Source organism: Pseudocercospora fijiensis (assembly GCF_000340215.1).
Source record: "Pseudocercospora fijiensis CIRAD86 unplaced genomic scaffold MYCFIscaffold_10, whole genome shotgun sequence".
NCBI lineage: Eukaryota > Fungi > Ascomycota > Dothideomycetes > Mycosphaerellales > Mycosphaerellaceae > Pseudocercospora > Pseudocercospora fijiensis.
Window position 1 is genome coordinate 3,740,856 of NW_006921541.1, and position 25,786 is coordinate 3,766,641.

General features: G+C 50.2%; 12 protein-coding genes across 12 annotated transcripts; 4 read left to right on the forward strand and 8 right to left on the reverse strand.

The window, feature by feature from the left end:
• Positions 1–92: 92 nt before the first annotated feature.
• Positions 93–833, forward strand: MYCFIDRAFT_179645 (uncharacterized protein; the record flags this gene model as incomplete). The annotated part of the gene is made up of 4 exons (XM_007933687.1): positions 93–517; positions 553–628; positions 656–760; positions 789–833. 4 exons carry the CDS (start codon positions 93–95, stop codon positions 831–833), a joined length of 651 nt encoding a protein of 216 aa, XP_007931878.1.
• A 97-nt stretch (positions 834–930) lies between these two features.
• Positions 931–1,530, reverse strand: MYCFIDRAFT_85306 (uncharacterized protein; the record flags this gene model as incomplete). The annotated part of the gene is made up of 2 exons (XM_007933688.1): positions 931–1,382; positions 1,443–1,530. 2 exons carry the CDS (start codon positions 1,528–1,530, stop codon positions 931–933), a joined length of 540 nt encoding a protein of 179 aa, XP_007931879.1.
• A 475-nt stretch (positions 1,531–2,005) lies between these two features.
• Positions 2,006–2,362, reverse strand: MYCFIDRAFT_200509 (uncharacterized protein; the record flags this gene model as incomplete). The annotated part of the gene is made up of 1 exon (XM_007933689.1): positions 2,006–2,362. The coding sequence occupies one exon, from the start codon at positions 2,360–2,362 to the stop codon at positions 2,006–2,008; it is 357 nt and encodes a 118-aa protein (XP_007931880.1).
• Positions 2,363–4,016: 1,654 nt separating this feature from the next.
• On the reverse strand, positions 4,017–4,803 carry MYCFIDRAFT_200510 (uncharacterized protein; the record flags this gene model as incomplete). The annotated part of the gene is made up of 2 exons (XM_007933690.1): positions 4,017–4,625; positions 4,801–4,803. The coding sequence occupies 2 exons, from the start codon at positions 4,801–4,803 to the stop codon at positions 4,017–4,019; spliced, it is 612 nt and encodes a 203-aa protein (XP_007931881.1).
• Positions 4,804–5,122: 319 nt separating this feature from the next.
• Positions 5,123–6,157, forward strand: MYCFIDRAFT_98832 (glycoside hydrolase family 16 protein; the record flags this gene model as incomplete). The annotated part of the gene is made up of 2 exons (XM_007933691.1): positions 5,123–5,766; positions 5,815–6,157. Coding segments are annotated over 2 exons (987 nt in total), but the record flags the coding sequence as incomplete, so codon positions are not given.
• An 809-nt stretch (positions 6,158–6,966) lies between these two features.
• Positions 6,967–9,074, reverse strand: MYCFIDRAFT_145138 (uncharacterized protein; the record flags this gene model as incomplete). Its single annotated transcript, XM_007933692.1, has 3 exons — positions 6,967–7,386; positions 7,438–8,132; positions 8,177–9,074. The coding sequence occupies 3 exons, from the start codon at positions 9,072–9,074 to the stop codon at positions 6,967–6,969; spliced, it is 2,013 nt and encodes a 670-aa protein (XP_007931883.1).
• Positions 9,075–9,291: 217 nt separating this feature from the next.
• Positions 9,292–9,540, reverse strand: MYCFIDRAFT_103544 (uncharacterized protein; the record flags this gene model as incomplete). The annotated part of the gene is made up of 1 exon (XM_007933693.1): positions 9,292–9,540. A coding segment is annotated over one exon (249 nt), but the record flags the coding sequence as incomplete, so codon positions are not given.
• A 779-nt stretch (positions 9,541–10,319) lies between these two features.
• On the reverse strand, positions 10,320–14,658 carry MYCFIDRAFT_191409 (uncharacterized protein; the record flags this gene model as incomplete). The annotated part of the gene is made up of 4 exons (XM_007933694.1): positions 10,320–10,471; positions 10,534–12,506; positions 12,988–13,035; positions 14,642–14,658. The coding sequence occupies 4 exons, from the start codon at positions 14,656–14,658 to the stop codon at positions 10,320–10,322; spliced, it is 2,190 nt and encodes a 729-aa protein (XP_007931885.1).
• A 1,426-nt stretch (positions 14,659–16,084) lies between these two features.
• On the forward strand, positions 16,085–16,393 carry MYCFIDRAFT_103398 (uncharacterized protein; the record flags this gene model as incomplete). The annotated part of the gene is made up of 1 exon (XM_007933695.2): positions 16,085–16,393. A coding segment is annotated over one exon (309 nt), but the record flags the coding sequence as incomplete, so codon positions are not given.
• A 1,491-nt stretch (positions 16,394–17,884) lies between these two features.
• On the reverse strand, positions 17,885–19,116 carry MYCFIDRAFT_85297 (uncharacterized protein; the record flags this gene model as incomplete). Its single annotated transcript, XM_007933696.1, has 2 exons — positions 17,885–18,040; positions 18,382–19,116. 2 exons carry the CDS (start codon positions 19,114–19,116, stop codon positions 17,885–17,887), a joined length of 891 nt encoding a protein of 296 aa, XP_007931887.1.
• A 342-nt stretch (positions 19,117–19,458) lies between these two features.
• MYCFIDRAFT_179651 (uncharacterized protein) lies at positions 19,459–20,079 on the reverse strand (the record flags this gene model as incomplete). Its single annotated transcript, XM_007933697.1, has 5 exons — positions 19,459–19,536; positions 19,564–19,702; positions 19,728–19,805; positions 19,832–19,965; positions 20,020–20,079. The coding sequence occupies 5 exons, from the start codon at positions 20,077–20,079 to the stop codon at positions 19,459–19,461; spliced, it is 489 nt and encodes a 162-aa protein (XP_007931888.1).
• Positions 20,080–22,847: 2,768 nt separating this feature from the next.
• On the forward strand, positions 22,848–25,771 carry MYCFIDRAFT_179652 (uncharacterized protein; the record flags this gene model as incomplete). Its single annotated transcript, XM_007933698.1, has 12 exons — positions 22,848–22,863; positions 22,896–22,949; positions 22,979–22,991; positions 23,029–24,102; positions 24,142–24,170; positions 24,213–24,378; positions 24,416–24,498; positions 24,530–24,674; positions 25,514–25,594; positions 25,624–25,648; positions 25,693–25,705; positions 25,731–25,771. The coding sequence occupies 12 exons, from the start codon at positions 22,848–22,850 to the stop codon at positions 25,769–25,771; spliced, it is 1,740 nt and encodes a 579-aa protein (XP_007931889.1).
• Between the last annotated feature and the right edge of the window lie 15 nt (positions 25,772–25,786).

Sequence of the window (25,786 nt, forward strand, 5' to 3'; positions counted from 1 at the left end):
TTATAGTACTTTCGAGTACGAAGATATCTTAAAGATATAGGCTTTTTCTAGTAAGAGAGGACTAGATACCGCTAAGGAACGTAATAGTGAAAATGCGGGAGTCTTCGATATCGAGTGAATCTCACCTAGAGGTTCATCTCACTCTGACATTTCAAGTTCAGCTCCCTCTCGGCTATGTTATTCCTGTGGGTCGGCTCTCTCCCTCTATACCTATCTACTCAGAGATCGGCGGCGCTCTGGATAGTTATCGGCTACTTGATCCCAAATTCTGCTCTGTGTCCTCGCTTTCAGACGCAAATACGTCGCTGCTGTTGGTCAAATTCTCTTTCATCGCTGTACCGACGGTGGCCTCAACCTCACTCTCTATGACCCAGGCAATTCCGGGGAATTTTGGTGCTCTCGGGTCTTGCAGCTGGTTTGAACGAAATGGTCGCCATTGGCTGGCACATCAGAACTGCGTCCCGATCAAGAAGCGAAGTTTGTTTCTCGCATCATATCGCCTCGATCTGGATGGATAGTGTAGTCGACGCCTTCTCAACGAGAGATGCGGAGTTCTTTTCGTGGTTGGTTGAACTGGTCACATGCTGCTCACATAGTTCTCCGCAACGGCCCAGCGATCAGTCAGGCTGTGATAGATCCGGATTTACGGAAGTAGCCAACCAGCTACGACTGCAATTCTCGAGATCACAGTGGCAAGGGTGATAATGTCGTCTCGCATGGCTACTTTGCGTTAACAGCAGCGATCATGGCGCTGGAATTTGTCAAGTAAGCAGGTTGTGACGGGTCAGAGGCGTCTGGCTGTCGATGAAAGACCGCATCCGATACGACCGTGATGAATGCACTGCATAATGTTGCATATCCTCGGCTCATCCTAGTGAGCGTGGGTACTCCGCAGCGTGATGGAGCAAAGAGCAAACATCAGCTGTCAGTTTAAATCTTCTGTGGATCACTGCTAACACCGGCCTCGACCAATTTCGCACCGACTTTCTTTCTCCACTCCTGGATCTTCCCTATGAACCCATCGTCCCCGGTCTTGTTGGGCTGGTGATCCCATTCCTCCTCGTGATGTTGTATCATTCCACTCTCATCTAGCTTGAGCGTGATCTTGCTGTTCAGAGTTTTCTCAGGTGTCTTGTCTCCCTTGAAGACGTAGTGTTGTGTCAGGTTCAAGACAATCGCACCTCCTTCGCCCTGGTGGGTGCTCGCGGCGGGCTTCTGTGCTGTAGCTGACGACGGATCGAGTAGTTCGCATTTCTGAGTGTCTGAGCGTGCGAAGAGCTTTGGCATGCCGTTGAATTGAGACTTGATACTTTCCAGGCCCTTGGCTATTGAGACGGGATCATGGAAGACGGCGTCGGTGCGGTAGTGAGCGTAGGACTGATCTAGCAAAGTTGCATGAGTACGGAGTAGAAGCCCGAAATGCAAACGCTATGAGAACTCACCGGTGGGCTTGAGTTGATATAGCGTAAGCACTTCGTCGATGATTGTCTTCTCCTCAGCGCTTGGCTGGCGTCCTTGAATGGTCGTCATTGATCTTGCGGTGGAGAGTGCTCTGAAGTGTATAGATTTGGAAACTCGCCCAAGCATTGAAGTGTAGACAAATGCAGCGATGTTCACCTAGGCTTGACCAATATATCGACCTTGAGCTTCAGGCCTCGCTTGCTGATGTCATCGCAATGTGATGATGCTGCTATGACCACTTCATATAGTCCAGGTTGCACAAAACTTGAACGTACGGAGGCCAAAGCGGAAAGATCATCCACGGCTTCGCGGCTTAAGCATGAATTGTCCTTCCTTTATTCCAAGTGAATGAATTTGGAGCGTTCTGTCGTTCCTGGTCGTGCCCGCGAACTCGAATGTACCACCAAATCACGTGGCGTTCGGGAAAAGGTGAAGAAGAAGAGGGTCGCAAGGTCGCGAGTGCAAGCAGCCATGGCGTCGCTCTAATAATCTGCCTGAGATCGGCAGAGTAGCACAGGCAGCAAAACTTTGACTCGAATGGCGCCTACTCCAATGCAGGAATGATGATTTCTTTGGACATGAACGCAATATGGAAGTTATGCCCTTCGCCTCTCTCATTCTCGTAGTCCAACTTGTACCCTGTGCGTAGGTAGAACGAACCAGTAACCTCGGCCGGTGTGCTGAGCGTGATCTTGAGCCTCTTGGCCAGGTCGCCGTGGGTTGTAGTGTTGGTAAACTGCTTCTCCGAGAACCTGCGGATCACTTCATCTTCCACCAATGTCATCATATAGCCAGCAAGACCTTGTCCCTGCAGATCGGGATCGGTAGCCATCATCTTCAGCTCCCATTCTTCGAAACCGTTCTCGACCTCCAGTCGTCTCACCCACGGACTATTTTTCATGGTTACGTCTGACGGTGGTCCAAGGTATCTCCTCGCTGTGGCCGTTGCAACCACTTCTTTGCCGTCTCGCGAATGAACAGCAACAACAAAAGCTTCCTTGTCATGGGAAATGTTTCTTAGAAATTCCTCGTCTGAAGCTATGCGTGGTACATTTCCATTCATGCCGAGCTGAGCATTACGGCTGTGAGATTTTGAGAAAGCGGCATTGATAACACCAATGATGCCAGGAAGGAACCTAGAATTCGATATGTCCTGAGACGAGACGACCGAAACGGAGGAGGGCTTGCCACGCACAGGCGGTCCTGACAAAGAGTGACTGGTGCCGGCTAATGACATGCCGACTGCATTTATGCATGTGAATGTGAGTTAAGGTCTGCAAATGGAATGTGCCAATATAGCAGCTACATGGTAGGAAATCAAGGAGGTTAGTGAATGGGTTAGTGTCCCCTCGCTCGGGTTAAAGCGAACGCTCCGGCCGAAGACGAACACGTGCTTATTTCGGCAGATTAGGTGACTCGTATGCAGACGAAGGAAATGCCTGAGCATTGGAGCATGTCATTGTAAGAGCTGCTGGCATCGTGGTCTGGTGCAGAGCCTTCGTGGGATGTGGTATCGCGTGCGCTCTGAACGAGCTTCGGCGGACCACGATCGCAATGTATAGACTATTCACCTGACTACCACATCCCAGCGTCCGCGCCGCCCCGAATCATTGTCGTTGTACCTCCTCTTTTCATCGTCTTGCTGGGTAAGACTTCTGCTCAGTTCCGTCTTTCGGCACGCTCATATTATTGATAGGATTGAGGAGTGATGTTGGAGACTCTACGTCATGTAAAAAATAGTGGTATATGCGATCCAGCTAATAGCAGTACTGCGTTGGCAGAGCGACTTGACAGTTATCATCTCGCGATTGAAACCAAAGAATGGTGTTTTGAAGAAGTTCGAGATCCAGATGAAGGAAAGTGCATCATAGTCAGCATGATCCAGGCGCCAAGAGCTTGGCCCAAGAACAAGACTTCGCCGCAGAAGCCACTTCACTTCTATACGCTCTCGCCAAACTTCCTCGAGATTAGCGTAGTTTTGTTCCAGCGTCACTACATATACGGGAAACATTGCTCAGCCTCGCGGCGTTTCTAGAGAGCCTAGAGCAAGTACCTCGGTCGGCGTAGACGTTGGCCTAAAGAAGACGATAGAGTAGCCTCATAATGATAGCAAAAGCGCCCTCGTCGAGACACTTTTTCACTGGGCTGAGAAAACACCAGGGCGAGTCTTGGCGCCGGAGAAAAATGGAGGTTTGAAGAATAGACCTTGACGTTGTGATGGAGTTGAGAGGAAAATACTTGTTCCCGAAAGTGAATGAAGATTTGGCTGGTGGCTTCCAGGCTCAAGAGTCATAGGCAGTGGCGAACAGTAGCAGAAAGTATCAGAACTGAATACAGTGCGAATCAAATGGATAACGCAACGAGATTAGAAGCAAAGCGATACTGCAGGATCGATGCTGAATCTGCTTTCTGTCCCGTTTTTGCCTCCAACGCTCTTCCTGTATCATAAAGTCCTGTGCCGCGAGTTGTCCCCATACATGGCGCTCTGTCTGGAAATGGCTCAAAAATGTCAGCACCGCGATCTCGGTGCCAGAGACACGTTGATAGTGGGCGAGTTACTGAGTTGGATTCACACTTGGTGATGTATCATCCTTTGGTGGTTCGTCATCGTATTTTTCACTTCGAGGCCTGTTCTGATCGTCGATGCCCTCGAATTCCCGCTTCGTCTTGGCTTCATGCTCATGAGCAGCTTCAGATGGTAGATTATCTGTACTGTAAACTTTGGCTGGTTGTGGTAGTCGCTTTTCGATTTTAGTTCTTTCGATCCGGTCGGACAGATGCTGCGCGGCCTCCTCTTCAGTGCGACTGTGCTCGCTATCGCTCCCCTTGACAAGCTGGATGTCGACCACAGCAATCTTGGAATTCAAGATCCAATCGGATATTCGTTGCTCAGTCACAGATGGGTTTTCAGAATCGAAGACGGTAAACTGCCAAAGATGTGTATCGTGAAGGCACATGAGTTCGAGGCCCTTCTCGACCATCAATGCCCAAGTAGATCGCTTGATTGACGTTTTCTCGGTCTTCGCACTCACTTCATTGAGCACTGCCTGCTCGTCATCGTAGATGTCTTCATCGATATCTTGCCCAACACCGTCTGCGTCATCCGATTCGTCGTCGACTTTTGGAAGTGCTTCCAGGTCGATCTTGCGCAGCGTACTGAGCTGCTGGACCCCGGACAGGATGTGGGTTTGCGACGATCGCGGTACTTAAGCTGATGACGGCTGAGCCGTGTACATGCTGATGGCAGCCGCATGTGGTTGTGTACGTGACAGTAGTGTTTGTGCTTGGTATCTAGAAATGTCATCCTGCAGAAGCGCCACTGCACAGAGCCCTGCATACCATCGTGATTGGCTGTAGCCCCTGGCTAGACGAGATACGCTTCAAATGACCGCCGCTCCTTATTATCATCCGCGTCGTCGATTCGTCGCACGGGACCGCTTCTTTTCTCTCGCAACGACTGCACTTCCCTCTTTTACGCTGCCTTATAGTCACTCATTCGAACCGCTGCTATCCTCACCACAGTCACTCCTTCGGGCGAAACACCCATCGCAGCTGGATCTGCGACCCTTTTTGAACCCAGTAATCGGACGCGTGGAACGGAACGGCAACCAGGGCAGCCATGTCTTGCTTCCTACTCCCCGTCGCACTCCTTGTCGCGAACGTCCTCGCCCAGACGACGACCGACTGCAACCCCCTCAACTCGACATGTCCTGACGACCCGGCATTGGGCACCACCTTCTCCAGCACATTCAATGGCTCTATGAGCGAATTCGACCCGGCCTTCTGGAATGTCACAGCAGGAACGTCGCTCATCAGTTTCGGCGACGATGGCGTGGAAATGGCTTTGCAGAAAGATACCGACTCCGTGACGGTCAAGTCGAACTTTTACATCTTCTGGGGTCAGGCAGAGATTCTGTTCAAGGCCGCGAAAGGTACCGGCATCATCTCGACCATGATTCTGCTTTCGGATGATCTGGACGAAGTTGATTGGGAAATCAAGGGTGGTAACACGACGACTGTGAGCAACAACTATTATGGATGGGGCAATGTTTCGCAATACAACTCTGAATACCCTACTATCGATACTCCAGCTATGGATGATTACCACAACTACACCATTGACTGGACGCAGGAGAGGATCCAGTACATCATCAATGGCAATGTCGTACGCACGGTAGGATATCAGGAGCCAGGCGAATACCCGCAAACTCCCAGCCGCGTGCAGTTCGGAGTCTGGTGTGGTGGATGCTCAAAGGCGAAAGGTACTGTGGAGTGGGCAGGTGGAAAGACCGATTTCGATGAGGCGTAAGTGCGGAAGCAGTCACGCGCTGAAACATTTCTAATCCTCAACAGACCATTTACCATGACCGTCAAGTCCATTCGCATCACCGACGGCACGACCAACTCAAGTGTCTATTCCTACGGCGACCACACAGGCTCCTACCAAAGCATTAAAGTCACAGACGGCGAATCAGACGCCTACAAAGCCATCAACAAGAAATCTCATTTCCAATCTGCCGAACAAAAGTGGAACGGCCTCTCAACCGGCGCCAAAATCGGCATTGCATGCGGTGTCCTCGGAGCTTTCGCCATCGCACTCATCGCGTTCACGTTCTACTGCTGCGCTCAACGCAAGAAGGGACGAGCGGAGAAAGAAGCCCACGACAAAGAATGGGAGCAGCAAGAAAACGAACTCCTCGCATATCGATCCATGATGGCGCAGGGTAATTTTGCCGTCACGAGGCAGAGCGTGATGTTGGAAGCGAAGCACGATGAGAAGGGAAAAAGGTTTTCGAGATTCAGCGGGAGGGTCTAGGAATACACGAGAAGCGACAGAAATGTTTTTTGATGTGTGTGAGTGCTATTTACTGCTTTGCTTGCGAAAATTCTGGGGGTTTTCTTGGAGCGATCGAGTGTGCTGGGCACGAAACATGAAGCTGCTGAGTTCCTGTACATCTTACGTGACGTTATGATATCCCCACCCCGCAACAATACCAGTCAATGTTTTTTTTTCTCATCAGGTCTCTAGGATGCGACGCGAGTTCTGAAATATGTATGTCAACCTGGCCAGAAAAAAACTCACCTGCCATTCCCCTTCTTTCGGTCTTTCGGAAATCATTACTCCGAGATCTATGTACACTACAGTTTGACGTCGAGAGCTCGTCGCAATTCTCGTGGAACAAGCCTTGTTGAATTGGGTTGGCGCTCAACGTGTGTGTCGAGAGGACTTGCATCCCGGGCGATGTTCGGAGTGGCTCGTGGTCGCTCGTGCCATGGAGACTCATGCTGAATTTGCGCATGCAGTCATTCCTAGCACAGCACATCATCTGGCCACAAAAACGCTCTTGCAAAACAGTTTTCCTCAGTTTTGAAAGGCTCGGAAGCTCAGCCCACCAGGCATGACTATGGGAATTCGGTCGAGGCAATCCGTTCTTCACCGCGAGGCCTGCAAAATCCTTGCACATGATGATCAAACTGTCCTACGTGCAGCGATTCCTCAACCGCTCATACTGCTGCCGTTCCATTACCGACCAGCTCTGGATGCTCGGACAAATGCAGCCAAAAATCGAGCTCGAAATTCTCAAGCGCGTTCTGCTCTGCGGTAGATGCGAGCCACGGATCGAGATCTTCGGCACCAAGGACATCTGCTGGCGCAGTAGGCCGATGCGTGGTATGATGAAGCTCTTTGGCGAAAGGCGAAAGCACTCTTCCCAGAATTCCCTTCACCGTGGCCGTCGCTCCAGAAAGCAAGGCATAGTTTGGTTCTCCATGATCGATCAGAACACCACTCTCAAGGTGTGCCACAAGCACGCTCAGGTCTTGTATGACTTGCGAAATTGAAGTCTCTCCTTCGCTCATGGCGATTGACCTGTTGAGAAGTGACAAGCATATGATCCCTGCGGCTGGAAGGCTGTAATAAGCGATCTACTTGAGGATCAGCAAAGAACATTTCTGCAGTCTTTTCACCAAACAGACCTTCCAGACCAAGCCCGTGCCGGAATTTGCGAGATGCTGCTTCATCACAATCGCTTCTGCAGCTACGTGCAGCATTTTTGCGGAAATCTTGACGAGCTCGATCCCAGGATCATAAGCACGAGGCAGCAGGGTAACTTCGAGGAGGAAAAGGATGTGAAGGTGATTTAGCCTCGCACTGACCAGAAAGTCTCGCTCGACTGGTGAGCGGGTGTTGCAAAGATATAAAGGGCTCTCCAGCCGATGTGGACTGGGTAAAGAATTCCACAGAGTCAAAGCTTTGGCTGAAATGTCCTGCGCCTTGTTTGCTTTGGTCTCGCTGTCGAAGTTCTTGGTCAAATCCAACACTTGCTCTTTGAGAGTCGCACAAGATGCCGTCCACCAGGTCTCCAGTATGTAGTCAAAAGGCTGGCCGAGCGAGAGTGTTGCAACACTTTGCTGGGTCGACACTGTGCCAATGGCGGTGACACTCAAGTCGGCGATGACTCTTTCAATTTGGCAGTATTTTTGACTAATTCGCGGCGGACGACCAAGAAAGATTGAAACATTCTTATCAGCAGAATATGCTCGTGCGAAAGCTGCACGCCTCAAGTTCTGCAAGAAAGGAGGGCATTCGGGATCGAGATCTGCCTGCTCATGGTACCCCAAGGCGAACAGGGAGCTCGCAACATCTCCAAGTCGCCTCCACGAGTTGTAACCTGAAAGTCAGCAAAGGTTGAGGACAAGGTATCGGAGCACGTACTTTGATCACCGTCAACCATGGAATGGGCGATGAAATTCTCGTATTGAAGCAGTAGCAAGAAATCGTACATGCAGTCAAGGGAGAGGGCTACCTCGAGACAGTGATCTGCATAGCTCAACGCAAGTCTTTGCAGCTTCCGGCGTTCCTCCCTCGTGCTGAACATGGTCTCGAAGCAATCGAAGTCAGTCGCAGCACGCGTTACGGCTACAAAGAATAAGCCGAGGGACTCCCAGCATGTCTCATCTCCCGTGATCTGGGAGCAGAACTGCTCGAAGGTGGTGCTGGCAGTGACTATCCACGGCCGACAAGACGAAGTGAACAGCATCCTGGATACATTTCCTGCAGATAGATGGTCCCTGTGGAGAAGTTGATCGATAGCCTTGGTGCATGGGCCTACGAGAGAGCCTGCCAGTGCAATATTGGTGCCTGTGGCAATCCAGGCATTGACCATGCGCACGCATGCCGAGACCTGGAATACGCTTGGGATCTTCTTGATGAACGTGGACTCCTGGATGATTTGAGAAGCGTCCACGCGGCAGTCGAAGTCTTCTGGCGGCGGATCTCCATTATTATTGCAAGCGGCAGGAGTGTTGTCGCCGCTGCTTGCTGTGAGATGCTCGAAGATGGCGGTGTGACTTGTGCTTCCCAGGTACCCAGAGTTGGGGTAGGCGCGAGGTGTCGGCGCACTGGTGGGAATCGGGGTTTCCGGCTCGAAGGAGAGCTCGTCATGATCTTCGGCGTCGGGCGGCACGGTGCGTCGTCGCTTGAAAGGTCGCTCGCGATACTGACAACTTTCTGCACGATCGGCATCTTGACACCGACCACACACCGGCTTGGCGTGGTCGCATGAAACCTTCGACAGCCGGCATGGCTCGCAGGCTGCACGTCGTATCGGCATGGTCGAACACTCCGAAGCCTCCTCGGAACCTGAGCAGTGGCATGTTGGCAGCGGCAAGCGAGCATAGCAATGTGAAAGGAGTTCGGACAAAGGTATGCACGGAGAAAGATAAGTCACGCCGAACACTCCGAGGAGTGCCAAGGATACTAGAATACCGGCTGCTTCCGTTTTGCCTTGCTGCCTGAAACTCTCCCTTCCATCAACTCCTGACCAGCTTCACCATATCGTACCAGCCATCGCCGTACCGCGTGCATCGACTGCGACCTCGCTTTTCGAACCCAAAAGACTCATAATACGGCACCAAATACGCTCGGGCGATCAGGGCCACCCGGTCTACCGTAGGATCGTCCTTGAGCCTCTCGAGATAAGCTGCCATCAGCCGCCGTCCAAGACCCGTCCTCTGGCACTTTGGTGAGATGGCCAGGGTATGTAGGCATACCGTACGCCCCGTCGGGACGTGTCCGACGTGTGAACCGACAGCACTGCTGTGTTTCGGAATGTCCACTGCCTCGTTCGTCACGGCGTGATCGGCTGTTTTGGTCGCACTGATCTGGCCCACGAGTTCCCAGTCCTCTTCGTTCTCCACTGCCATGAACATTCCCAACGAGAGATCACCAGCTTCTCGCAGTCGGTATTGGTACTAGGTCAACATGTCAGTCCGAGCTGTGATCGTTCTCGTCTTCTCGTCGGCAATTACCTTCTCCAACGTGGCTCTTTCCGAGGCTGCGAATGTCGTCAACTCCAGAGCATAGCATGATGCAGCGTCTTCTGCCGACAGCGGACGCAGCTCTACTTTCGAATTCTTCGGCGGTCTCTTGGTGCTGTCTGGCGAGCGACATCCAGATCTTATTCTGTCAACATGGAGCATCGGCTTTCGAGACATCATGATGGTATGGTGGTCAGTGGCAGCGGTGAAGGTGTTGTGACAGGAAAAAGGAAGAGCTTCACGTCACCTGTCACATGGTACTCTCAACTAAACGTGCATCCGTCCCGTGGCTTCATTCCGGATTGTGTGAACGCATGCCAGTGCTTGAAGTACGCCGAGCACTCCGAAATGCATAATTCGGCAGGGACGACCGTGTGTGCACATTTTCTATCCCACATTTCTGTTTGATCTCTCCTTTTCGACATTGCCGCTTATCATTCGTTCCAATGCGCGATTCATGCAATATGTGCAACTCCCATCTTTGTCTTCCCACATGCAAATGCTGTCACAGCAACGCCATCTTCACGCCATCTTCAACGCTACAACTTTCTCTTCTCACTAATCTCCTCATACGTTTGGATTTGATCGCCCACCTCAAAGCCCTGCCAATCGTCAAAGCCAATGCCGCATTCTGTACCTTTCCTCATTTGCGTGACGTCCTTCTTGACGTTCTTGAGGGAGGAGATTGTGCCTGCAAGTATCACAAGTTAGTATGGACTGGAAGAAGCAGGGTTCTGCAGTCACTCCACTTACCATCATGAATCTTTTCCCCATTCCTGGTGACTCTCGCCCGACTGTTCTTCCCAATGACACCGTTTCTCACTTTGCAGCCTGCAATCTTCATCGTCTTCCTTCCACCGATATTGATTTCAAAAGCAGCGCTGACTTCAGCTTCACCCAACACTCTCTGACTGAGGATAGGAGGAAGCTTGTCTTCGAGAACACCCTTGACATCATCCAGGACACGGTAGATAATATTGTTCTCCAAGATCTTGACACCTCTGCGCTCAGCAGCACCCTGCATTTCGGGGTCTGAGGGTAGATTGAAAGCGATGATGTGGCCACCAGCCGCATTGGCCATTTCGATGTCAGACTCGTGGACAGCTCCAACGTCCGAAGAGAGGATCTTGGGTGTGATGAGTGGATTGGAGACGCTCATGATATATGCTGAAACGGCTTCAGCGGATCCAGAGACGTCGGCTTTGATGATGAAGGGGACTTCCATCTGGCCTGACTGTTGACGGTCGCGTTCGGGAGCATCGATGTCGGTGGATGGGCCTTCTGCTGCTCCGCCTTCACGAGCGGCAGTTCGTTGAGCTTGCTTGGCGGCGAGCGAAGCAGCCTTTTCCTTGCTTTGACGTTCTTGGGCTATGCGGCGTGACTCGTTGATGGCCTCGGTATCAGAAGCAATGCGCTCGCGCTCATCCTTCTCGAGTCGGAACTCAACAACGTCGTTCGCTTTCTGCTCGCTCGGTGCTTCCAGAACTTCATCGCCGGCCATCGGCTGTTCTTTCCATCCATCGACCTCCACAGGCATACCTGGACCGACGCTTTGGAGCATTTGGCCACCTTCGTTGCGAAGACATCTGACGCGGGCCCAGGTCTTGCCTGCGACGATGACATTACCCGGCTTGAGAGTACCTCGTCGGACGAGCACAGTCGCCACACGTCCATAATTCTTGGTCGTGGCTTCCAATACCCAGCCTTCGACTGCACCATCGGTCTCGGCGCGATGGTCGAGCACCTCTGACAGAGTCACGACGTTCTCCTCGAGCTCATCCATGCCCTGTCCAGTCTTGCCAGATACTTCAACGACCTGTGTCTCGCCACCAAAATCCTCAATTTCAACACCGTGACGAGCGAGATCTTGCTTGACGCGTTGAACGTCAGCTTGCTCCTTGTCGACCTTGTTGATGGCGACGATCATGGGTACGCCTGCAGCTTTAGCGTGCTTGATGGCTTCAAGTGTCTGCGGCTTGACACTGTCGTCTGCTGCGACAACCAGGATGACAATGTCCGTGACATTGGCACCACGCTGTCTCATGGCCAGGAATGCTGCGTGGCCGGGTGTGTCGAGGAAAGTGATAGTCTTGCCGCTGCTCGCGAGGCGAACGCTGAATGCACCGATATGTTGTGTAATGCCGCCAGCTTCGCCGGCTGCCACGGAGCTTTTGCGCAAGTAATCCAGGATAGTGGTCTTGCCATGGTCGACGTGTCCCATGATGGTGACAACAGGCGGTCTTTCAGGTAGCATTGACTTGTCGTAGGCTTCGGGCTGCGGCTTGAGATCACGCTCTTCAGCTTCCTGTTCTCCACCATCGAAGATCGGCTCGAAGTTGTATTCCATTGCGATCAGAGTCGAAGTCTCGGAGTTGAGAGTCTTGCCCGGAAAGACATCATCGTAGCCCAGCTCTTCCAGGCGTTCGACAAACTCCTCGTAGCGCACGCCAAGAAGCTGCGACAACTGCTGCACGCCGACAAACTCCGGTAGAGAGATTGGCGTCGTGCCCTCAGCCTTGGTTGCTTTACGCTTACGTTCCGCCGCCCTTCTGTCCTGGTCCTTTTTCCGCTCCTTATCGGCTTGTCGTTCTGCTTTACGAGCACGGAAAGCTTCGCGAGCGTCTGCTTCTTCGTCTTCATCTTCATCAAATTCTCTGCGGCCTCCTCGTTGAGCTTTACGGCCATGAATTCTACCAGTTTCCTCAACATCAGCATCTTCCCATCGACTGCGACGAGCCGACTTCTCTTTAGTCTCTCGCGAACCCTCTGGCGCCTCAGTCTCGTCTTCATCTGCCCACCGCAAACCGCGTGACGGTTTCACTTCCTCGCGAGCAACAGATTGTGCCGATGGAGCATTTTGGCCAAACTTGGCCATACGCCTCTCTCTCGCTTCTGCCTTCGCTCTTGCCTCAACATCTTCACCCCACTGGCCACGATCTCGAGGTTCTCGTTGTGAGTCCGTAGCACGAGGGGAGTCGGCGAATGGATTGGACGTTCGAACAGGTGGTTCTGTGCTGCGGCTTCTAGTGTGCGGTGAATTTCCTTGAGCATCTACATTTGGGCAATTCGCTTTGAGGTGCCCGGGTTGACCACAAGCACTGCAGGTCCGTTCACGCTTCGAAGTGCACTGCCGCGCAATATGACCTAATTGACCACAGCGTCCACATTTCTTGTTGGTGGTATCAACGTCTGCGAAAAAATTCCTGCTATAACGGTCTACATCTTGAATCGCAGGATTGTTGATCTGGCCGGGCTCTACAGGACGAACGTGTCGCCCTCTCTTTTCGCGCTCGCGCTGGTGATTCTCGAACGCTTGGTGAACCCAGGCATCATCCATGAACGGGTTAGGCTCGCTTCGAGGTTGTGGCTCGGGAGCAGAATTGGCGGGCGATTCAGCAGGAGATTTCGCAGGCGCTGCATCGCGTCGTCTTAGATGCTGCCAGTTGGCAGACTGCCCTTCGTCAAATGATGCAGCCTTGGGCTGGAACTCGCTAGGGTCGAATGGCATCGTTCGGTAGCCGCTATCACTGTAAGCAAGTGGCTGATAAGTCTTCATCTGGTCTTGACGAGATACCGGGTCGCTATTGCGCCGAGTATGATCCTTTGAGGCACCAAGACCCCATCCACCTTTTTGGAATTGCGGCGAGGGTTGGGCACGCCAAGGTTCTGCTTGTGAGTCGACTTCGGGCGTTGAGTAGTTACCAATGCTGGCTGTTGAGTTGCGACCTAGTCCAAAACCATCATGCGGTTCAGCTCGCTGTGGCCATGCTTGCGAGTCCACTTCTGGCACCGTAACATTCGGTGCTTGTCTAAATGGGTTCGTCGCGGGCTGCAGTCGTTGTGGTTCTGCCTCTGTATCCACCTCGGGCATAGAATAGTTGTCAGGTTGGGTCATGTGCTGTCTGCCTGATGCGGGCGAAGGATCTGGCCGTGCTGGTCGAGCGTGTGTTTCGACTTCAGGTGTGGATACTTCAGCTGCTAATGGAGTAGCAGCTCGAGCGAAGGCCTTTCGAATCTGCAAAAGTGTGCTGGCGGGCGAATGACCAAGCATTGTTGCGATCTCCTTATAGGACACGCCAGATGTGCTCAAGTCCTTCAAAGCCTCGATCTCATCGGCATCCCACAAGTCGGCTGAAGGTTGCACTGGAGTGGCAGCCTTCTCCTGCTCGGGTGCTTTCTTCTCATTTTCCCTAGCCTTGCTTTGCACTGTGCCCAAGGAGTCTGCACGTACAGATGTGGGCGAGCGGGATGGAGCTTGTTGGCGTTGCGCCACTGACTCTGTGTCGAGCGAAGGCGACGTCCGTGGCAAGTTGTAGCTCTGTGGCTCCGATCTTGCATATGGCCGTTGCTCTAGATTTGAGGCGCTCTCTATAGGCGAATCAATGCTGTCCGCAAGCTCGAAAGATCTGAAAGCGCCAATGTTCGTGGATCCCTGCTCCCGAGCAGGCTTTGCATCAATGCTGCTTGAAGATGTTGACAGCATCTCTGGAGGCTGAGCCCGAGAGGGATTAGCCGATTCGTGATCTGGCTCTGCGTTGCCGAATGTTGCAGCTCTGATCTCCGGAGGTTGATCTGTGTCACGCTGGAAGTCTTGCTGTAAAGGTTGTGCATAATCTTGCACTTCCCATAAAGGAGGCTGTCGATCTGCAGAAGCTTCGTTGGGCAATGCATGCAGATGTTGCGAAGCTCGGTCATATACCTCCTGCTGTGATCGTAGATCAGACTCAGTGGTTTGTACTTCGGCAATCTCTAGTGGAGGGTCTCGCTCGAAGTCCTCAAAGTAGGAATGTTCCATTGGCCTCGGAACAGATTGGGCGGCACGGTCGTGTGCTTCCTGCTGTGAGCGTAACTCGTCCTCTGCAGCAGCTTCAACGACATTTTGGCCTTCCTCCCCAAGAGCCGGGTCATATGTCGGCTTGAACGATTTCTGATCGCGTCCCACGGTGAACTTGGCGATGTCCAGAGTATCGTCAGCTTTTGACTTGGGGGCTTCCAGAACTGCATCGCTGTAAGACAAAGGTGCAGCTCCAGTGCTGGCAGCACCCCAGCCTGCCGCCGCAGGTATGACAGTATTTCGGCCACTCGACGATGCAGCTGCGTCCGAGGCTCCTGCGAAAGGGTTGCTGATCTTTTTCGGCGGAGCTGTAGTTCGTGGAGCTGTAGTTCGTGGAGCTGTAGTTCGTGGGGCTGTAGTTCGTGGAGCTGTATTTGATCGGCGTATGGGAACATGTCGCTGTTGCAACGCTTTGTCGGGCGCTAAATGTTTTCTGATCAGTGTCTTCTCACGCTCCGCATCCCGGTCAGTATTTCCACTCTTTGCGCTCTTTCTCTGGGCCGACGAGTCTTGTTCTGTTTTCCGGACGTGGAAAGTGCGTCTCCGCATACCAGCAAGTGTGTCGGCCTGGGTCTGGTCCGATGTAGACCGCTTCATAGCATCAGCCATAGAGATTCCTTGCGAGGATATGGGAGATGGCTCAGCAGCATCACGGGCGCCAAGGTCAAGACGTCGAGTGCCAGAGCGACTGTGGCTCATGTCTCTCGGCTTTTGTTCTCGTCGCTCCTTGACCTGTGCCATGTGCTCCCTCCACATGGCCTCTTGTACAGCTTGGTTCTGCTCGATCTCACGTTTCTGAGTAGCCTGGATGCGCTCGTGCTTCTCCTTCTGCTCCGACATGGACAAGCTGGAATTGGCGTCGTACCATGGCGGCAATGCTCCATTATCGGGTCCATTTTGGGAGGCCGGAGCTGTCGCGGCTGCCGTCGATTGTTGTGGTATTCGCGAGCTACTAAATTGTCTTCGCGGTATAGCAGTGTGGGTGATGTGGGCGATGGGTGCAACTTGAGAGGCCGGAACTTCGATGCCCAGTCGACAAGCACAGAATATGCAGAGGCTCTGGGCTGAGAATGGCTGTGACCAATTAGCATCAAGACTTTTACAGACAACAATGAGGTATGCATACCCCCAGTACACGCTGGCGCCTCATATCAATGCTTAGCGTTATGGCGCATTGAAGGGAGCATCTACAGCATCGACAACACCCGACGTCCACGTTCAGGCAATTCGAGACGCCGCGGGAGTGAGGCCAGCCAGAAACGCCGAAACATCTCCGGTCAACGCCAACGCCGAAAGGCAAATCAAACATTCATGACAATTGACCGACGACCTCTACACCTTTCAGCACAGGACTGCACACTACCCAGTGCCAGAAAGCCCGCCATAATGTCGAGACAGGTATTCAGGCCCTGCTTGAATCATCGCAAGTCAATCGCTAATATGTCCCTGTCCCAGCCAATCATCGGCCACTACACACGCCTCGCAGCACGATGGCCGAAAGACATCCTCCGACCAGAGCACTCCTTCAAATCTCTCCTCGAAGCTCGTATGAAGCACGCACCCACTCCGGCTCGAAATGAGGAGAAGGAGGTCAATGCAGCATATCTCTTGCTCGAGAACAGCTTCAGCAAGCAATTTCCTCTACACGAGAAATTGATGAAGCCTGCGAGCGATCCCAGACGGTACGAGCTGCTTGAGCAAGAGTTGAAGGCCATTCCGAATCGAAGTTTCTTTGGCGCATGGGTGAATCGAATGAGAAATATGGTGCGGCTCAAGTGAGGAGAAGTAGTCCTCACTTCAACATGAGACTGCGCATACACAGCGCAGGAGAGGCGGCTGCCGAAGCCAGAGGCCGGGCCACCATGTATCAATGCGTCAGCGGGCTTTGCTGGAGAACCACGCTCCCAAGAACCCTGGAAGAGCTTGAAAATCGTCTCCCAGACGAGACCTTCCCATCATGCCAAACCTTTGCGTGGAAGTACAGGAACGCACGCCGAGCTCAGCGCACAAGCGTCCGAGACTGGGCAAACTCATGAGCTCGCAGGGCCTCAGCTCCGGGTGGAAGAAGTTCTTGAGACCAGCCATCCTGTACAGTAGACGCATTGTACACCCTCCATTCCCGCGCTCAGCAACGAGGGAACACGAGCAAAATCAAACATCCATACTGCGGGATTTCAACATCGCAGTCTTCCAGCAATGGTCAAATTACATTGAGCTTTCGCACGCCACATCTTCTCAAATTCTCACTGATTTTTTAAAATTTCTTTCCCCTCCTGAACGACAAACGCTGCTCCTCCTCTAGTTGCAAAAATCCCAGTCCATGCGGATTTTGGAGTGATGCCGCAAGTTAAAGATATTGGAGGAAGGGGGTCACTTTATACTCCATAGGGAATCGCAGTACGTCACCGCCGTGATGACTACCAATGTACGAGGTATGAGTTGTTACAAGTTGGCAATCAAAAGCATGTGCGTCCCTCAGCCACATTCACATGCGTACATGGTCTGTGCCTTGATCTCCGGCGCCTATATCTTCTGCTCAACTGAGACTAGAACATGGACTTGAACATCATTCCCGACTGCTCTTCGATGTCACCGTCTGCTGGCCGTGCCACTGCAGCAGATAAGTGCCTCAGATGAGGTGAGGTATTGACATTACATGGAAGTATACGGTTGCGAATCCATTAGCATGGCCACCTAACAATCGCGGAGAGATTCGAAAGTGAGTGAGGTGAACAACTAGATCTACACTTGCAACCATCCACTGAATTCGATCCGCAAACACATGCGCCCGAGTCCTGGTTCATCTCTGCGACCTTAGTCGAAGCGAATGTACAGGATAGAATCTCTACACTTGATATAGTTGAATAGTTCTCCAATCGGCCTGAGTGTAAATGCCAGATGATCGTGAAGCCATGAATTTGAGCTTTTCGCTACTACGCCCCAAGGTACGCAGACTGTAAAGAGTAGGATCGAAGCTGCAATAACTTTTTGGCATTACCCGCCATCTAATCAACTAATGTTAAGATCTATCCTCGCCAATTGAGACGCCGCTAATGCATCTGTTCTAGTTGCCAATCGAATCAAACGCCTGGAGGGAAAAGGGTGGAGCATGGAACGATGACCGGAACGCCAAAGATGTGTTGAATGCAGAAGATGCCTGTGTCGGTTGGTGTCGCGACAGGAACAGTGGAGGGAGTAGATGAAGCCTTCGAAGTGGTTGAAGCTGTAGACGCTTTGGAGGTCGTGGTGGAAAGAGTGGTTGGTTGCGTGCTAGTAGAGCTGCTTGAAGAGCTGCTGCGTATGGAAGAAGTCGTTGGCACTGATGTGGTTGGAATAGCGATCCCGGCTGGGAGGGAGACCGTGGTTGGCACTGAGATCGTGGTCGGGGCTGATAGGCTTGATGAACGAGTGCTTGAGACTGAACTGCTAGAACTCGAAAGTACACTCCTCCTGATGGCAGAGTCAACATTTTTGTTGGCCGAGGAAGGCCCCAGTCCACTCTTGAGATAGCAGGTGCCAGCTCCGGAACCGCCAAGGTATGAGAAGGCAACACAGGACGGATTGGCATCGCAGAGGGGAATGCAGGCCGAGAACGAAGAAGCACTGGCTGATGAAAGATCCTGACCATAGCGATCAGTGCCGCATTCGAGAGTGAAGTCGCTGACCTGTGCGCCGTTTCCGAGCTGCTGGCAAGCTTGGCCAACTGCAGACGATGTTGGAAGCACAGATGATGCGCTATTGGAAGCCGATGTAACAGAAGAGCTGACCGAGGCGGCAGGCTTGGTAGCGACATCGACATTCGAGTTTGCGGTTGCAGGCGTCAGATTGTTCTTGAAGTAGCAGGTTCCGGAGCCAGAGCCGCCAACGTATGCGAAGCCTACGCAGCCGACCAGAGCATCGCACATTGGGATACATGCGGAGAATGATGAAGCGCCTGCAGAAAACAGGTCGCCTCCAGCGCGATCGGTGCCACAAGCGACAGTGTAGAGACCGACTTGGCTGCCATTTCCAAGTTGCTGGCATGAAGCTCCGGCACTCGAGGTCGGTGCTGCAGAAGTCGGGAGAGTGACAGTAGCGGTTGAAATTGATGCAGAAGGAGCGACGCCAGAAGACACCGAGACAGGAGCTGAAGGAATGGCGGCCGCCGAGATTGATGTGTTGGGTGTGGCCACAGGCTTGACCGCGATGTCGACGTTAGGGTTGGATGTCTGCGCGGTCAAGCTGCTCTTGAAGTAGCAGAATCCAGAACCAGATCCACCGACGTAAGCAAAACCTATGCACCCTGCTAAAGCGTCGCAGAGAGGGATACATGCTGCGAATGAAGAGGCTTGTGCGAACGAAAGATCACCTCCTGCACGGTCCGCGCCACAGGTGACTGTGTAAGCACCAACCTGGCTCCCACTTCCCAATTGCTGGCATGAGGCTCCGGTGTTGGTGCTCGGTGCAGTCTGAGGGAAAGCGAATGCAAGTCCCGCGAGGGCGAAAAAGAGGGGAAGAATCATATTTGCAGGTGTCCTTGTGAAGGAAGTGAGCAGATGAAAGAGATGCTAGAGAAGACGAGGACGCCGGACAGCGAAAGGGAACAAGGCGGTACTTCTAGTAAATTCTGTTCTCTAGATTCGACACGCTTCGTCCATTCGTCAGTGTCGGCGAGTTGCGCTTTGGGGTCGAGAGCATGCCAGAGGTCTTGAGTCTGGCTTGCCGCGAGATGCCGAGCAATGACAATGTTGATTGAGCCGGCCGAGCAAATTCGACCTTTCAATGCGTCGGGAGGCACCATCGCATCCTAAACGTCTAGAGTGAGTAAAGGCACGCAGCCATTGGGTTTGCGGGAGCGAATCAAATCAGAAATATAGCGCTACAGGCTGGAGAGAAGTGCGGCCCTTATAGATGGGGTTGGGAAGGTCATGTTTGCTCCAAATCTATTGCCTGGACCATCCGTTCAGCACAGCGGTGACGCGCCCGGTGAGGCTGCCCATGTTTGTCTGGACCAATTCAGATGGGCAACGCGATGCGGATGCGTGGTAGCTTTCGGCTTCAGGTACAAACGTGCCAATTGTCCGATTGCGTGGGAAGTGACGCCTGTGGCTACAATATAGCATTGCACCACTACCAAACAATGCTCTCGAGAGATGTCGTATTGCCTCTGCTAGACAAGTAGGGCGTAGGCGAGAACTCATCATGGGGAAGGCTTTGTCGATGCCCTGCGTCTTTGACTCTCCATGGTGCGGGTGTATGTGACCGCGAAGACAGATTGACGAGATCAGGGCCAGAATGCATGGAATAGGGAGTGGGTGTCCGAACAGCGGCGCGTGTTGGAGCGGTGCGATGAAGTTTTTGTTAGTAGAGACCTTGAGAAATGGCCAGGTTGCACCCGGTCTTCCAAATAAGCGCTAGCTGGAGACCGTTAAGTGAAGGATTATTGTGGCGTTATTTTGAGAGGTTGAGAAGCCTGCAATTAGCATATAATTAGAATAGGTATAGCGCAGCTAAGGAGGCCTGTTTGACCCCTATTTGTATACTAACTTTAGCTATAGATAGTAATATACTATATAGATTCAGACGGCGATACTAAGGCTGTTATCGTTACTACAACTACCGCAATTGCTGCTATTATTAGCAGTGAATATATAGATAAAAGTAGCAGTAATAAGGAGCGATAGGTACGCCGAGAGGGCGAGTCTTCTTGTAAATATTAGATGCAGCAATTACGGCGCTATCGACTATATAAACTACTACGCGAATATACAAGAGATAGGTTTAATCTTCTTACTTATCTAGAGGCTAATATCTAGGGTAACTTCCGGTTTACTAAACCTAAGTTGTTAGAGCTTATAGAGCTGCTAGATATTGCTTTAATTCGCTTACTAAGAGGTCTTAAATTGCTACCGGAAACAGTGCTTTATATAGTATATAAGAGGTTGTCGAGTCTAGGCTTCTAGAAGGACCTTAACGACCTATTTAGCTATTTAGCCTCTACTATATTATACGTATTTAATACGGCAGTATACTAAATAGCCTTAAGATAGAAGAGCTTCCTATATTTCGATAAAACACGGCTTACTAAGCAATATCTCCGGCAGCTAGCAATGTCGTTAGAACCCTTAGTTAGAGTAAGCAGTATTTAGGGATATATTAATAGCATAGTACGTAAGATAGTAAGGCTATTGCGCAACTAGCGGGTGTTTTATAATAGCTATAAACACTAGCATAGTCTTAAATTCTAGGGTATATAGCTGCTAGATAGAATGTTGCTTATTAATAGTCTATATCTAGGCTCTTATAGTAACGGACGATTAGTACGCGAGTCTAATATTAACTAGCTTTAGCATAAGCTATTTAACAGCGATTCCCTCGAAGACAAGCTCTTTCTCTTTAGTGACTTAGCATATAGACAGGTTAATAGCATTATTAGCTTATAGAAATCGAAGAGAGGCGGTTATCGTAACCCTACGTAGGCGTAGGTTATAAAGGAATAGTCGGCTCTACGATAATCGGTCGAATAGGGGTTTAGAGATATAGTTAATAACTAGTGCTTTTTCGATTATAAGAAGGGGCTAAGAACAGGCCTGATGCCTATAGGGTCTTGTTATCTCATAGTAGTGCTGTTAACTAACTGCCTAGCTTGTTATCGTAGAAATAAGGTCGCTATCTACTATGCCTTGTCTATACTAAACATTCGCGATTATTTGGGTGCTAAGCTGCCTCTAGAGCCGCTAGAAGATGCTATAATACCAGATCTAATGCGCGCTAATATCAATAGTAATAGATATAAGGTTGGAAGTAATATAGATAATATTAGTAATGTTGTTATTAATAGAAGCGATAAAGATTAGTAAAAGCTAAGGTTTTAACGAAATTCCGCGCCTTTTAACTTCTAACTTCTTTATTAAACACTCTCGATATTATAACTAATAGTATATAGACAACGATAACAATACCTAACTTATTCGATACCTACTAAGTTTCTTACCAATTCCGGAACTAATAAAGGCTCGGAAACCTATCTAAACTACGCTCGATTCAATCCTCCTTACTTAAGTCTAAAATCTTAATTATATAAATATCTACGTACTAACGATTATCAATCTCTAATATCTAATACTTCTAATACCTACGAGACAGTTCTATCGCTATCGTAGCTGTCGTTACTATTTCCTATTAGCGTAAGAACGTTAGCAACGAGGTTACTATCTAAGCTAAAATCCGTAACCTAAGACAGCTACGATAGAACAAGAGGACTATATCTAATACGGCTAATAAGAAGGGCTCTTAGCTTATTAAATTAACGTACCGTAGAAGCGTGCATCAACTTTATACGCTTCTTAGAGCGATTATCTAGGTCGTCTATACGGCGTATTAAATAGTTGGCTTCCGTAGAAGAAGAATTAGTCCTTAGCCGCTTAGCTAATATAGTGATTGCTTCTCGAAACGGCTCTAACACTCGACCTAGTAACCGCTCTTTGTTTAGCTGCTTCTTACTATCGATATCTAACCGGCGGCGTATCGTATATAGTGTTACTAGAGTATTAAAAAGAGATAGAGTTAATAGCACTAGAACTACTAGACCTAGACTCGGTATAGAGGGACTAGTAGGAGCTACTGTTGTTATTAGCTCTTAAACCCGCTACGATATAACACGGAGCATATTGTCTTAGACCTGCTAAGCCGGGGTCTCGTAACTGCGCAACTCCTTAGTAGTTAATAGCTTATTACGGACCTTCTTATTATTCTACAATATAGTGTCCTTGAAGCGATCTAGTATCTGTTTAAACTCAGAGTCCTTAGCAACTATACCGGAAGCCGTAAGTAGTATTCTATACTTAACAACTCGCTTTATAATCTACTTACGGATAAGCGTGTCTATACCTTTAATAGCACGCTATCTAGCAGGCCTGTTATCGTTACACTACTTCTAATAGCGCTTAATCATCTCTCTTATACGGCCTTCTATATAATAGCTAGAATTGGCCTCGAAGTGCTTAATAATTAATAAGGTAAAGTTATCGGAAATGCGGGTATCTTTATAGACTCGGTTATATTTATCTTCTACCCCTTCTAGTAGGTCAAAGTTGTGCTATAGGTCTTTAGCACTAGCACTACTGTTAGTGGATTGAGAAGCACTATTGTCGGTAGATTAAGAAGCACTATTATCGGTAGATTAAGAAGACTAAGAGCCGGTTATATCTAGTACAGGTTGTTAGACTACAACCTGTTGTTATTGTCGCTGCAGATGAGCTGTCAAAGAAGTGTCTACACCTCTAATAACAACTGGCCTTAGTGGAGTTGAATTTGGGGTTTGATCTGGCACACTGCTATCGCTATGTCTCAAGAGGTCTTGTTTGGTCTTGGCTCCAGATTGAGTTTGTGTCGCCGAGTGCACAGGCCGGAAGCTTATTCTATTCTCGTTGAAGCTCTGGCTGCTCTGCGATGCGTGACAACGACGTCGACATCGACGTCAACGCAACACCAATGCAACATGTGACCCGACGTGCGAGGCCGCATGCTCCGTCGAATTATCATCATTCCAGACTTCATGTCGGCGCACGAATTGCTCGGGACGACATCGACCAAGTGCGCATCTCGTCGGACCAGCCAACAGTCATAGGCGATGATGGCAGGAGGACGTATCGCCTTCGCAAGCATGGCAACAAGCCATTGCCATTACCAGAAATCATGGACCCTATCTACCTGCAAGCAAGACACAAGTCCAAGCAGCGCAAAGCACGCCCGCCAACCGAAGAGGAGCTGACACCTTTCCAACGCAAGCTTGCATTCAGTCCTTACGCTCGTGCTTTAGCGACGTCTGTTAGACAGTGTCGCTTGACACAGGCGTGCCTGCCGCAGCACTTTCTAGCAAGGTTCACGATCACGGCAGTAAAGAGCGATGCGATGGAAAGCGACGACACCCCCGAACAGATCAGACGTCGGGAGAACGACAAGAATCCTGCCAGATCATCTTTCCTTCCGGCTCCGTTGGGTGAACCGCGAGAGATAACCACAGGACCTGTCCTTGGCACCAGAGAGGTCGTCGAACATTTGAGCAAGAAAACAAATTGGAAGATCCTCGTGAAAGAGGGCGAAAGAGGCCAAAATTGGGACAAGGATATGCCTGATCTATACCTGCGGAGCCTGAGGGACGTAACCTTAGCTCAACTGGAGCTCTGCTTGGAGTTAGGCTTGAGGCAAGACACGACGGCCAAACATAAAAATGTTGACTGCATATTGCTTGTCAAGGCGCGCGATACTCCTCCCGTAGATCTCCTTGAAGCAATGAGCCAAGATGACACGACAGAAGTGCAGAGCTATCCCAATGGGCATGCACAGCATCAACTTTATGAGTACGACCTCACAAATTTGATCCCGCAAGAGCAAGTGGACGCATTCTTATCGCAGCACGACATTCAGGACGGGAAGATACTCTTGAGCCAACACGCGGAGACAACAAGAGTGGCCATGGATTTGGAAAGGTTGCGAAACTACACTTCGTGATCGGCACCGTGCGGGCATTGAATTCAAGGTGTGAGGCACATCAAAATGTACACAACTCGTGACTGTGAAAGGATTACTGTGTCTGAGCAAAGGACACTGTCCGCAGCAAGTCAAGACATGTCCAAACCAATAAATGAGGCCCGAAGACCAAGCGTTACCCTCTTTTTTCCAACAAGTCTATGCTATGAATCACTCTTCACTTATCAATTGGCAACATCAGACAGGCACAATCCGCTGCGATCAGCGACAAACATGTGCAAAACCACCCTTGCGTGCGTAATTATCATCTCTGTTCATGGTATTTACTAGCACCTACCCAGCGTCCCAGGTAATCCAACCAAGGTCAATGTCGGCCAACCTGCCGATGGCAAGGTCACTACATGCTGAATCATGTGCTCCGACTTCTTCAAGGCGAGCAGAAAGGGTATCTGGTCCACAAAATCATCGGATATCAGCTTTCCGGGAACATATGCATACTGCCAGTTCCTGCGGAAGCCTGTATATTCTCTGAACCAGTCATGAACACGCTGTTCAAAAGAGCGGGTTGCCGGTCAGAATTCGGAATAAAGTCAGTATAAATAACGTAAAATCGAAGAAGGAAAAGAAGCAGGTAGCCGGGAAATTCCTCGCGATGTTCTTACGACTCTACCTATCTATAATACGTAGCCTAGGAGTTTATAGAAATTAGGGTAATTACCTTTTAAACTTAGACTAGCGAAGGCGATAAGCAGAAGCTCGTTAGAATGCCTAACGGTCTTATATAAGGCGAGATACTCCTAAAAGATCGGAGGTATCCGCGCTTACTAAGCGTAGATCTCGGGCGTACTTATAGGCTATAAAGGTCGGCTACGTACTTAGCGCTAAGCCTCCTTAGCTTCTACCTTATACTATCGAACCTAATCTTTAAAATAAAGCGATTATCGATATATTAGCTTCTTAGATAGCTTCCTTAGGCTTTTAACTATATTAAGTAAATAACTAAGCGACTTAGAAAGGAGAAGCGATATTTAGTAAGCGAAGCTATTAATATAGATAGAAGAATATCCGTAGCTAGTATAATTTTTAACGTAGCGGTAAGTTTTACTATATATAAGTTAGTACTAAAGTAGGAAGATAATTAGCGAAACTAGAGAAATATTAGAGTAAAGAAGAAAAACTAGAGGAAGAGTCTACTTATAGCTAAAGCTAAAAACATATAAGGAGTATAACAATTTAGCGGAATCTTTAATCGGTTATAGCTATTCAATTTTATCGTCCTAAATGTAAGCCAAGCTACGCTATATAACATCGGAGTGAGGTAGCAACCTTATACGCCTCTCTCAAGCAAGTTATCCGTATAGAAGTACGTGAGTTCGCGGTCGAGTCCTAGAACTCCTCGACACTAGTGAAGCGATTGTCGGGTGTGAGTTTCACGAATGCTTGTCTCGTTCACCCCCTCACTTATATTGAAGACCTCTCTCTGCGTAACGCTTCACGGACGATCAACATGTATAGGAATACCTAACTGCAGTACAAAGCTCTCGGCACCCTCGAAATGACGGAGTGATTTCTAGAAGGCTAAATTTGCAAATTGATTCGATCATGAGTATCATAGCTCTCGTGCTCTCTCTAACATCTACAAAAGTGACGCTACTTCATGCAGCGCGTTCGTCGCCCAGAGCTTGAAGTCCACCAAGCACT